Source organism: Erithacus rubecula (genome assembly GCF_903797595.1).
Source record: "Erithacus rubecula genome assembly, chromosome: 5".
NCBI lineage: Eukaryota > Metazoa > Chordata > Aves > Passeriformes > Muscicapidae > Erithacus > Erithacus rubecula.
In genome coordinates this window covers 13,856,770-13,870,229 of record NC_136687.1, presented here as the reverse complement: position 1 = coordinate 13,870,229, position 13,460 = coordinate 13,856,770, and the positions used below count along the sequence as shown (strand labels likewise).

The following is a 13,460-nucleotide window of genomic DNA, read 5'->3' as shown; positions in this document are numbered from 1 at the left end:
TGCTTGCATACTCATCTACACAATTATGCCTTGGAAGAGAGAAATTCAAGGAATAGTCCTTTGCACTAAAAAGTGCACAAAGTTTGGGATGATCTCTAGGCCTCATAAGAGTTATTCCACAGCCTTTTGTTATTCTTGGAAATTCCATCTTCTGCACAAAAGCCCCTTGTTACTGCTGTAGAGTTTCATGTTTGTCCTAGAAGCCATTGAGTGCTTCAGGAAGAAAACTAAAACCCTGAACATGCTTCAGTCTTTCATGGCAAAGCAAAATAGTGAGCTGAGGAGAGGTCTGCTCATTAGCACAGGTTTCCATTACTGTTCCTTCCTGAGCTGAATATTTAGCAATAAACATTTAGGCTGGATATTTGCATCAGTTATTTTCATTTCTGCAGAGCAGCAGGATCTGCATGTGCATCTGTCATGGAAAGTGAGATTCCATGGAGCACATCCTTGTGTGCACCTCTATTCCTCTTCATCCTTTCGGTCTCCACTTTGTTCTTAGCAGCAGCATATCCCTGTGGCAAACACAGATAACACTTACCAGGAAATAATTTTTGTTAAAAATGCTTACTAGTAATAAAAATAAATTATTTAATGTATTTCTAGCCTTCTTTAATGTTTTGTAGCTGTAAATACAGGGCAAAAAGCAACACCACATGACCATTCTACTTTGGGAACAGTCTGTAAACTGCAGTTAAATAGTTTCAAGATACTTATGCAGTGCATAAGTCACATGAATAGAGGTTTATCACAATCAGTAGGAATGCTGGATTTTCATATCACCCGTTTGCTGCTTAAGATGATTAGCAGGAAATTTAATTTGCACTAATTAGCCTTAGGGGAGCAAGAAATTAACTTGATGGGTAAATTTCACTTTTTACTATATACCACACCAACATGAAGAAATTTGAGTTAAACCATGAATTAAATTCTATGCTAACAAACTGGACTTTGGTTTTTCTAAATTAAATTAAAAGACTGCAAAAAATATTATGTGCATGGTTAGTGGGTGGGGTTATTTAGGATCTACAGTTGTACAACAGACTTTCAATGTATTCACTGAATTATCAACCATTTCCAGAGTGTGGTATATTTTTGTACATTAAACTACATTGATTTGTGATATTACAGCAAAAGCTTTTACAAGTCCTAATTTTCTCCATTTGCATATTTTCATTTTACAATATGCATTATGGCTGCCTATACAATATTTCACATTGCAATGCACGGAACAAAAAACAGTATTCACAGAACTACTGTGAAAATTCCTTATTTTGTAATTTTCAACATCCATTTGCAAATGCATTTTTAGGTTCTGGAGCCTTTGTTCATATACTGGCAAAATTTATATTAAAATTGTTTTTTTAGAAATCACTCTCAAAAGTATACAGCAAATGAGGGAGGCATGAGTCACCACACAGTCTCAATAGACAAATTAGAATTAGGAACTTATAAACTCTAATCTTGCCTGTGGATGGTGACTTTTCTACCTCATTCCTCCAAGAGACCATTTAGATTGCTTGGTTTTTCCCTGTAAAATGGAGGCAATTTTTATGTATCCACCACTCAAAATTACTGTGGATTGATTAATGCTTGCAAAGCAATGAGTCATTTGGTATGGAAGTATCCATCTATTATAAACTGAAATGTTCTCTTATACCAGGCTTGTGGTTGCATTCAAATTTATCTGTAGAGAAGGAGATGGAAAACATCAGTTGCATATGAGGTAATTGCCTTTGATGTCAGTGCTGCAGCTAGTTTGTGCATCTGAAGAACACTCAGCTCATTTTTGGAATTAGACCTTATAAAACTTACCTGACACTACTGCTGAAGTGAGAGATGTGACTTCAGTGAGAGTTTTGCCCTACGAAATAATTCTGAATTGGGTACCTTCAGTCCATAGTTTGGGGTTTAAGTGGTGCATTTAAGGGAGTTCAGATGTCTGCTCTGACTTTCTAAGAAGGGATCTCAAAGAGATCTCTGTGTAGCCATATATTGTAAAATATTCTAGTTTTCCATTCTCAGGTCCTCCTTCAATCTCCAGTACTCTGATTTCTCAGTAGTAGCCCTCCTGTTGAACCAAGAGTGCATGTGCATGTGTGTGTGCATGGATGGCTGGGAATATATAAATACACACATGCCCACACACAAAAAACCATATATGTGTACACAACTCCCTTATATAAAAGTGCCCTGTTTTTTGGGGTGTAGAAGTATATTTCTGTCAATTCTCACCACTTGTATTTATACACTTATGGGCAATATTCAGCTTTCAGTAGTAATTGACATCACGTGTGTTTTTGTGTAATAATTACTTTGGAACAAAAAACCTTGCAGATGGTTTCAAGAGTGACTCTAACTTGCCATCCATGTAAAAAAAATTAAATATGATGAGCCCACTCCCTCTGAATGGAGTCAGCCATTTTCATTGATTTCAGTGGGCGCAGGCACAACTTTGTCTCTACAAAAGGGAGAGAACATGTATTATATTCATTAAATGAAAGTTTGATTTCACTGCACTTAAAATTTTTCATGTACTGTTAGCAAATGGTTTGAGATTTTATAACCTAGAGCATTTGCTGAATTCTGCTTTGTATTTTCCTCACAGCAATTGGAAGAACCCTCATTCCTCGTTATTTTAGCACTGTCTTTGAAGGAGGTGTAACAGACCTGTATTACATTCTCAAGCACTCAAAAGAGTCATACCACAACTCATCCATCACAGTGGACTGTGATCAATGCACCATGGTCACTCAGCATGGAAAACCCATGTTTACCAAGGTAACAGGGAAGACTCAATAAAGCATGTTGTTGGTTTTTGGTTTTCTTTTTCAGTGTGTATAAGGGTGAAAAATATTGGCTGTTGATTTTTTCTGGTAGACTGAGATTATTTCTAATACTAAAAACGCTTGGAGCCATTTAATTACTGTTTTCTATATTCATTATGTGACTGGAAGATTGTGTGGGTATCTCCTGTAATTCTCTCAGAAAGATTGCAAGAGAAGCATATAATGCCAGGCCAGAACTATCAGTTTTATGTGAATTAAAATCAGCCTGCCCATTTCCTTTTCTCTGGTTTGATTTTAAAGCAGCAGTGAGATTTCACATTGCTAGTACCTACCATTTGGGATGCACATTTTGGTGTGCATTACATGTGATACTTACCTGGTACAAGGACTATAAATCTCTAGGAAAATACTGATTTGGTACAGTAGGATGGCAGTCCAGAAGGCAGTGAAGCCAATGGAAGGAGTCAATTGATTGAAACATGCTCTGGATCAAACAGTTAGTGAATATTCAATATTTACAATTGATAGTGAATTATCTTCATGCATAGGACACATCTAGTCCTGTAATTAAAATGGACATTATATTTGCATATAAAAAAGCTGTACCAAAAGAGTGAAAAAGCAAATTAAAACAAGAGTATTTTTAATATTTATAAAAAATCAGTAAACTTGTTTCAAAATGGAAGTGAATACATTTTAATGCATCAACAGTAAATTATGACAACAGTAAATAGTGATTTTTCATCTTGTACCTGTTCATCATTAACTTTTTCATAAAGAAAAGAACAAAAGGAGAAGGGGCAGCAGGAGAAGGTAGCTGATCTGTGTTGCCCTCCATCTGCAGGACTGTGGAGGTTTTAGTTTTAAGTCACTGGCTATTGACAGCACCATGGCCAGGGTCACAGGCTTATGCTGTTTCAGCATGTGAGTCCCATCCCTTGGCAGGTGCTGCTCTCCATCTCCCTGGGTGGGCTCAGAGGCAGAAGATGCTGGTGTGGGGCACTGGTGAGCCAGGGCTGTGAGCCCAGTCAGCCCCTGTGGCTGACACAGACAGCAGAGAGGAGTCCAGATATTCTGTTAGCACCTCTTTGCCACCTCACTGCTCATGAGGAGCCCAGTCCTGGCTGTGTGCAGATGTGCCAAAGTTACACAGTAGTTGCTTCATTGCTGAGCTCCCTAAAACCATTTCTGTGTCATTTCCCTTTGTGTTAGCTTCCATGCAATAGCAAATTAAAGGGGTTTGGTTTGAAGTTTTGTTAACTAGTAAATACAGAACACTTCTCAATTCAACTGGATTTTTTTTATTATCATGGCAGCACATGACAGTGTTGTTAATTTGGAAGGAGGTTAGCATCCATCAAGTCAAGGATGGATGAGCAGTATGGTCTGGGCTGGGTGCCCACCTCGTGTGAGGGTCCACAGTGCCTCCCGTGGCACTGTCCTGTTGTGTGCTGTGGGTCTGTCTGTCTGTCTGTCTGTCTGCTGCAGCCCTGGCACAGCTCACCTCAGCCTCGACTGACTTGCCAATTTCTCTGGCAGATTCCAATATAAACCTCTGGGTCCTGGCAGACAAGTTCAGGTGGGGATGTGATTGGGATTCTAGGAGAAAAATTAGCAGGGTTTAATGCCTGCATGTTTAAAATATGGCTTGTTAGTAAGAGCAAATCTGAAATAAAACAGAGTCATTGGTGGAATAGGGGAGAAGAAATAATACTCTCTCAGAAATAAGTTAGAGCTGAATGTTGTCTCAGCTGTGCTTGTTTAACTTCAAGCAGATATACCAAGGCACAGATCTTGTATCCAAAGGTAAACTACTCTCACAGCATTGGTGATAGAACAAAGCAAACCTCCCATAATAAGCACCACTGCAATGGGCTGTGTAGCTCCTTGGATCATATCTGAATTTTACCCAGTGAAGCTATCATGAGGGGGGTTAATGCAAAAATACAAACCACTTCAGTTTCACAACCAAATTCTAAGCTGCAAATTCACTAACTTCTAATGTAACAGACTGAAATACTTTTCATTATGTATTGAATCAAGAATCCACAGAATCAAGAATCAAATGTATTTTATTCATTTCAACATTTTGCTAGTTAGAGCAACTCACTGCATACAGTACTATTGGATGAATATATAAAATGGCATTTCCATTTCTTTTGAAACAAATATGGCCAGAACATGCCTAGAAGTAAGAACATGAATAGTCCAGTTTGTCTTTAGAGGCTAAGAGGTCCTTGTAAAATGCCACACACTTAAAAATTGTTTTATCAAGATACAAATAAATAATATAAAGAATTTATATTAGTTCAGTGGCAAAAATAAACTGTTGTAAAATACCAAAGCCAAGACCACTATGTTTTTTTTACGTGGGAGATGCTTCACTTTTTCTTCAGGTAGATGAACATTTTAGGAGTCCTCCTAAGTCTCTGTTTTCACTGTGTTTACTCCAGCTTGGGCACTCCCACTTTATATGCAGGTAAATTGCTTTTTTTACAGTTATCAATGATTATGTTTCCCAATGGAATGGCAGAGATGGGCATTGTCCTCACCACTAAAGCAGTGCTCACTACTCACCTCCTTCTCCCAGGAGTGCAGCCATCAGCTGGATTTTATTGGCAAAGCCCTTGAAACTCAGCAGTTTTAATCCCTACTAATAATATCAGGCATTGCCCAGATTTGTATAAGCTTTAGATTTCTTTTAAAGCAGCAACTCATGTTTGAGGAATGGTAGTTAATAAAGGGGGAACACTTCTAAAGATGCCAAGTGTTAGGAGCATGAGATTGTGAGCAGGAAGGCACAGGACCAAACCTGGTTTTCATAGGCACAAGCAGTTGAAATTCCTACAATTAATAAGTGCAGTGAAGGGGTTAAAAAGCTATTGGTTAGTTTGAGAAATGTTCTTTTTTAGTTTTTTCCTGGCCTAGTCTAGAGCAGCCACGTGACACACTGAATGCCTGCCAGCCTCTTTCTTGTTGATCCTCCGGAGACCATCTGTGCTGGGGGCATTGATTAGAGTGTGTCTGCTGGGATTACATCTTTTCTGTTGCCATGCCAACTAATCAGCTGATTTTGGTTACCACAGAAACAAAATGTCAGAGCTCACAGTACGGTAACATGAATTCAGCACAACAGAAAATGTTTTCTTAATTGGAGACCCTTTTGATTTTTTGGATTCTATGTAAAAGGCAGCTTTCAGGGGAAAAAAAATAGCCCTTTTAAAATGAGAACTGTGCCAATTTTATTGATTAAAAGCAATGTGTAAAATTCTACTTTACATAAGGAAATTAAATTCCTTTATAAGACGTATAAATTTTTACCACTGCAATATGAGGAATGTGTTTAAGTTTTTTCTATTAAAATCTGTTAATGCCAGTGCCTAGAATCTGCTAAGAGCTTTGGCACTGTGAGCTTGAGAAAAGAAACATTTGAAAAGCCACAGGTATTATTATTAAAAAATTGTTTTAAACCTGAAATATTTTCACGTTAACTGATCAGTAGTCAGGATCTTTGGCCTCAACACAATAACATTAATAGAAAATATTTTCCTTCTCTGAATCCTTATGGATGTGCATGTGTACTGTGTAATTTCTCATCATAGTGCAGGTGATGTGGAAATCAAAGGTGAAACATAAGGCACATTAAATATCTGAAGGCATCACTAAGGTGTGTTGCAAAGGGCAGATGAGAACCTGTTGCAAGACTCTCCTTCCCAGGTCTACAGGAATTTGTCTATGTACTATGCCTGTTAAAATTGCCTATGTGTTTTTGCAGAAACAATAAGGAGGAAAAACTGCAAGGACATTAAGTGAATTGTTAACCAGAAAAGCCTCACATTGACCAAGTGAGAGCTGGCCAAGTCTAAGTTGGAGCTTTTAAGAATGCTCAACAGACTCAGCTGAATCTTGGATGGTTATTTTTCAATCAAATGCTAGCTGTATTAAAATTAAGGTTGCACAAACCCTTTCTTTTGAAAGCCATTGCACACTGTTTCCATAATATCCATGTACCCTGCACTTGCAAGTTTACTATGAGCAGGCATTGTAAGTCTAAACATACAATTTAAAAAAAAATCAAGAGTGGTAGTTAATTTTCAAATCAGACATAATATTCAATATCCACAGTACCCTCAGTCAAGATACCATGCTGGGCTTGTATTTTTCACCTTAAAGAAGATCACCACCATGTACCTTTTCCACATAAAATTGTAGAGCATTGTTTAAAAGTCCCCAGTAATATATTTTATTTTTCATGTATAGGTAGTATCCACTTGCTGCATTTATTCCTCCTATATTTTCTGTCCTTTCTTAGACAAGATTCCTCACAGAGCTGTGTGAGCCACTATCTGGAAGTAGCTCCATTGTCCTGGCTCTGCTTTTCTCCCCTCACTCTCAAACCTGTGAGCAGTGCAGCTCATGGAGCCCCGTGGCAGGCACCCATCTGGCTTTCCTTGGAAAGGGGGAGTAATAAAACTAGACAAGAGGGTGAAAAGAAATACCAAAAGAAACCCACAAAAAAAAGAACAAAACAAAAAATAAATTAAAAAAACCCACCAACATAAACCCCAAACAAAATGGCAAAAAAAAGCCCCAAAAACCCACAAAAAAAACCAAACAAAAACCAAACCCAACAGGAGAAGGTGCTTGGAAAAGAAAAAAAAATATGAAAAAATAATGAAAAATTATGGAAAAAAACAGGTTTGTCCACAGACATTCAGGGCACTGCCTACTCAACTAGACATGAGAGAAAGGTTTATATACCAAGCTACAGTGATTCTAAAACAGGTTGGGAATGGCTGGTTCAGCAACTTGCCATCAAATGCACTCAGTTGCACCACAGTCACCTCCACTGTGAGGTTCAGTCATTAATTAGCAATAGCAAACTGTGAGGAAAAGAGAATTGATGCAATAAATAAGATTTAGCACACAATATTCTATGTTTGTAAAATGCTATAAAATCTATAGCATTATAAGTTACTGTCTCTGAGGTAAGGCCTATGAAGTAATTTTCTCACATTTGTTTTTTCTCCCCAAGAGGATGAAAAACAATTAATCTAGCAGAGATGAACAATAGAATACTGCTCTGATATTTCTGAATGTTGTTTAATCGATGATGCAATGCCAATGAAAGCAAAATTCCTGGGAATTTATTTCATGCATTTTATGTATTCTAGGTATGCACAGAAGGACGTCTTATCTTGGAGTTTACTTTTGATGATCTTATGAGAATAAAAACCTGGCACTTTACTATTAGACAATACAGAGAATTAGTCCCACGCAGCATTCTAGCCATGCATGTAAGTAATCCTTTATTCATTTGACCTAATGCAAAGAGATGAGATTAGGTTTATGAAGAACTCCAGCAAATTTCACACCCAAGGCAATTAACTATAAATATTTTGGTTTGCCTGCAACCACATCTATTCACAAGTTCTTTCATGTCTCCCTTGTTTCTCAGTGCTCTATTATTGCCACTGTTGCTATGTTTTCATTCTATTTTAGCAGATAATTTTCTTTTTAATCCCACTTGGTGGTCTGTGTGATTTGGGTCCAAAACCTCTTCTTATCGACCTGAACTGCACCAAAGTCTGTGAATTTTTCATCATTGTAGGTACCAATGATAAGTTTTAAATGAAGCAAAGCAATGTTACCCTTGCATAGACAGAAGATAAGAAATTGCCATATATTTACTTAGAAACCTTTAGAATTTTAATCCAGAATTTCTTTTTGTTCCACATTTCACAAATTTCTTTTGTTATTGAATGAAAAACACACAATGGAATATTAAAGTATTAAACATTCCACAAGTTTAAGTCAAAATATAATAAGGTGAATTGCAGAGAAACAAAGAACATACTTTTATTGATACTTGAATTTCTTCACCATAGACCCATTCCTATTAGTAGCACCCCAATATACAAAATAAGTTGCAGGACTTTGGTTTTTTAAAGAGAGAGTAAGAACACAGACACAAAGGTGTTCCTATATTTTGTTGCAAGTTACTTAGATATCCACAGATAAAATATATTAATAGTGAGGAATTTTATATAGCTTAAGCTGGACCTTTTTTCACAGTCCTATTGAAAGCCTGAAGAAAACACATTTGAAATCCTGTCCCACCATTTCTGTCCCAGGATTATCTGCTATTTTGGGGAGCTGATCAGCTGAACTCCTCAACAGCATCCTATTAAGGGACAATGAGGATGGCATGATCAACATTTTATATTTAGGGGGCTGCTAAATTCAGAGTGGAAGCAGGTTAGACAGCAAGCAGCAGATATTAATTTTAGTAATGAGCTTGATCTAATTTTAAAGAGGAGGCTGGTCTCACAGGTAAAGCTCCTGGCTAGGGTCAGGAAAGGCCTATCTTGCAGTTTTCCCCTTTTAATTCTGGGAAAATAACTTAGATCAGAAGAGTTCTCCAGCCTGTGCTTAATGCCACATGTTTGCTGAGATTTTTCTCCTGCAGTTTCTTACCCACAAAAAGAAAATAATGCGTTTTTTATTCCTGCCTTTTTCTGTCTAGTCTCCTGGGACTCACAGCCAACAAATAGGAGGCTCAAAGTGTGCTGCAATCCCTTGAGAAGCTCTTTGGTGGGGCATTGCTCACTTGCATGACCAGACCTCCTAGGTCTATCTTTTGAATGGATGGTCAGGGATCAGAGGAACATATTGGAAAACAATCTTTAGTCTGCCCCAGTTTCATCATGCTTTACATTTTCCTATGCATATGGAACACTAGCTTATTACATAAATTTAGCAGCAGTGTGTAATTTTTCCATAGCAGTAGCACTGCTTTTCAGGGAACCCTCCCTACATTCCACTAAGCACATAGAAAAAACACCCCCGTGAAAAGCCAAGTGAAAATTCTTTTTTCCTTTGTCGTTTAGGCACAAGACCCTCAGGTGCTGGAGCAGCTGTCCAAAAACATCACTCGAATGGGTCTGACAAACTTCACCCTCAACTACCTCAGGGTAAGCACATAGCTGATGATTATTGTGAGCATTTTCTAAAATATACTGTAGGCTTTGAGTCAAGGTAATGGGAGCAGAGTCTGTGTTGATCAGGTAAGAAATTGACCTAACACTTAATGAGGGTGGAGGAAAAATGAAGACTCTGCAGTAGAGATGTGTTTGATAACAATGAGCTATTAAAAAGGCTAATAATTCTATCATTCACTCCAAGCCTGGTGTGAGTAGCCCTGTTTTGAACACTTTCTTCTCAGTTTTGAGTAATACCTTGATTTTATTGTAAGCCAGAAATTCTCAGTATTTTTCCTCTCTGTTTCACTGTGCTGAGAAAATGGCAGCTAATTCTTATTAAAAGCTGCCTGTCTTCTCCAGCTTTTCAACCTTGCCACCTCTCCCAGGCAGAGGCAGGGCTGAGGGAAAGTTCAGCTCCAGCCCTGTTTGCAGCAGTCCCTCAAAGCAGTCCTCACTTCACATGCCTCTGGGAGCCTGAGCTTCCTCCTTAGCCTTGCACCAAATCGAGTGTGGTTTTTAAGATTAAATAATGCATTTGTTCCCATTGCTTTTTGACCCTTAAAGTGCATTCAAAGTTTAGATGTTTATTTTTATTTTTGAAAGTATTCCCTGGTGTGGGCTTACAGTATATACACAGAAATACAGATTTGTAGAGTTCATACTTCAAGCTTAAAATTCAGATTTTTTCCTATATCTAGATCTGCCATCAGTGGGTAAAATGAGGCAAATTGCTCAATTATACACCAAGCTAACTTGGCCAGGACTATCTGGTTTTATTATTTTTAATTTTATGAGTAATTATTAAAGATACTTTTTTAAAATAACACAAACAACAGAAAATGCAATTATTTTCTGCCTAATCTAGAGCTGTACCTAAGTGTGTAATTTAGCTGTACTTCATTCAGTTCTGTAAACCTTGTAATACCTTCCCTATGGATGGATGGACACTTGTCCCCAGAGTGTTTTGAACTCCAAGGGAGACAGTGTGCAAAACTGAGATGTGTGGTGAGTTCTCTCTCACAGTATTCCTATAGTTTATAAATACCCCAATAGCATAAGCCATTGCTGGTTGTTGCTTATGTGGTGTTAATGTAAAAATTACTGTTCAAATTACAGCCTGAGTCGTGCAGGGCAGGTCTGGTCTATTGTAACTGAAAGAAGAATATGGCATAAAACCTCAGAGGAATAATACAATGCATTAGGATTTTTCCATGTGCAAATGTAAGATTAACCTGCCTGTGTAATGCACATTGTATTCTTGTGGTTAGTTTAGTTTGTGATTTGGTACAGAGAGCAGCTCTTGTGCTCTGGCAACCCTACAGCCATGCTGTCATTGTTGTGTGGTGGGGCATCCTAGAGCATTCCTAGAGAATATCCCACTGGGGATTCCTCCTCAGTCATGGCAAGTGTTGCATTACATGTCATGCATTACATGCTTGTGGCAAACTGGGCAGAAAGATGCTCACTTGGGTAGGGAATTTCCACTGTCCAGTGGCTCCAGGCATTGCCCATTTCTGGGGTGTTTGGTCCCCTGGGTGTGACAGGACACTTGGGCTGCCCTCAGCTGTGAGGGCCAGGGGGAATTCACAGCACCAGCACCCCTGTCCTGACCCCTTCTGCAGTCTGTGACTGCTCCATGTGACAGCCAAATGACAAAGGCAGGGCTCTGGTTGGGAGGCAGCTGGCATCAGGCACCCATGCTGCTCCCCCTGGCAGCACCAAAAAAAAAAAAAAAAGCAAGAAAGGAAGAGGGAGGGGGAGAGAAAAAAAAAAAAAACTCAGAAAAAAGAAAACTGGGATCAAGATAAGCACTAGGGAGATGAGCAGTGAAGTGGAAGGGGATGAAAAGATAAAGTCTTACTTTTCTTCTTCTTCCAGACTAGTTTTGTTAGCTTAACAGACATTAGGTCTCTGGGTGCAAAGCTTCCTCTGGCTCCTGCTGTGGTGATTCCAAGAGGAAATTTTTTTTTTTTCAAGCCAGTCTTTACATGTCTCTTTTTCTTGTGGTGAGGGATTGATCATTCTGCTCTTTTTTCAGATGTTCGGCTCATCATGGCAGCGTGTATTACATGGTGTATTTCCATTTTGATTTGCTTCCTTTGCAGTTACTTTCCTCTGTTAATTTTAACATGAAAATCTTTTCTGAGCTCATGCACTAAAAATCATATACTAAATCAATGTGGTAAATGTACTTAGGTTTAAGGTGTTCTGTTTTGTCGGTTTTTAAGTCATCATTTTATGATATTTTATTCAGTCTTCCTAGTGTTTAGTAATTAGCACTGTTGCATGATTCTGAATAAGGATCAGAAACTAAGCATAAAATATATTTTTTTTTTTTTCCTGCTGCACACAGCAAAGACTTGTGGTACTCATAAGCAAAAACTTCACTGATGGGCGGAATTAATCATTTTTATTCTCCAGTGTGCACATAGCAGCAAGCTGTTCTGCAGTTTCTTTAAAGGCAGAATTTAAACCTGGATTTCAGATGGTTGTGATACAAAGGCATAGCCTGTGTTTTTTGGGCTCCAGACATCACAGAATGCTAAATCATTGCTAGTTGGGATAATTGCAGTTGCTGGCATGTAAACCTCCATTCTTGAGTGCCACATGCTTGTAGAGCCAGAGCTTTGGATGTGTGCCCTGGTTTGTCTTCATTCACTTCAAGTAAAGCTGTCCAGCATAGAAGAACATTGATTTTGCAAATCGTATTTAATACAAATTTAAAATATATCTTCTTGGAACCTGGAAATGAAATGTTTTGTCCTATGTCAGTTGCCAAATGGTCTTTCTCTCTGTTTTCTCTGGCTCTGTATAAGACCATAGGCTTCCTTTCTTTCTAGTTACAAGTTTGTTTTGTTCCAGCATAATTGATTACCTCATCAATGGGGTCAGCATACTTTGCTGTAGCTGCTGACTAAGATTTGAATAGGCTGTCTCAGAAATAATGAGCTAAACCTTGTAGGTTTTAAATCAATATCAAGATTTTTAAAATGTAATTTCTTATCAAGTCATCAAGTAGAAGATGTTACTAACTATCAGATAATAAGACCTAGTCTTGGTCAGTATTAGTCCAGGAACAAACAGGAGTCCTGTACAGAATTTGAAGGTGAGGACAACATTGAGAAGAACAGTTTCCACCAAACTGCAATAATTTAGTCCCCATGTTACCTTTTTTTTTTTTTTTTTCTAATTTTTTAAGTTGCTGAGCTATTTTATCTATATCTTCAATGCATAATGAATTTGAATGTATCTAAAAACAATAGCTCTATACTAGCAGCACTACTCAAAATTTGGAGCTCAGCTATTTCTATAAATTGATTAATTATCTTAAAATTTCTGACATTATTTAAAAGTCAGATCTTGCTGTCAATTAGGCAGGATTACCTGTCCTGAGCCCTGAAAGATAGTTGTGTCTTGCCCAGCTAGTTTTCAAAATTTGTCTCAGCTTTCTTGCACTGGCTGGGCTGGAGTGATTTCATAGAGCTCTTCCCCAGATGTGTCTGTTGCATCTGCTCTGGTGGCCAGTTTAGTGATGCTAATGGCCATAAATCTGCACCTGCCCCTTGCTAAGTTAGAGTTTGCATGGCAGAGCACTCCTGCTCTGTCAGGAGAGGTATCCAGGCAGGGGAATGCACATTCCCACTTCCCCTTACATCCTGTATGACTGTTAGCCAGGGCTTGCTTATCT

At 38.2% G+C, this 13,460-nt stretch overlaps 1 protein-coding gene across 11 annotated transcripts in view; it reads left to right on the top strand.

Annotated features, from left to right (window-relative positions):
* The window catches only part of LDB2 (LIM domain binding 2), a 212,120-nt gene that overhangs the window by 157,085 nt on the left and 41,575 nt on the right, over nt 1–13,460 (top strand). For all 11 annotated transcript variants that reach the window (XM_079307444.1, XM_079307438.1, XM_079307445.1 and 8 more), the window contains 3 exons: nt 2,609–2,781; nt 7,964–8,086; nt 9,680–9,763. In XM_079307444.1, the coding sequence (XP_079163570.1) occupies nt 2,609–2,781; nt 7,964–8,086; nt 9,680–9,763 (380 nt within the window). The remainder of the gene's footprint in view (nt 1–2,608; nt 2,782–7,963; nt 8,087–9,679; nt 9,764–13,460) is intronic.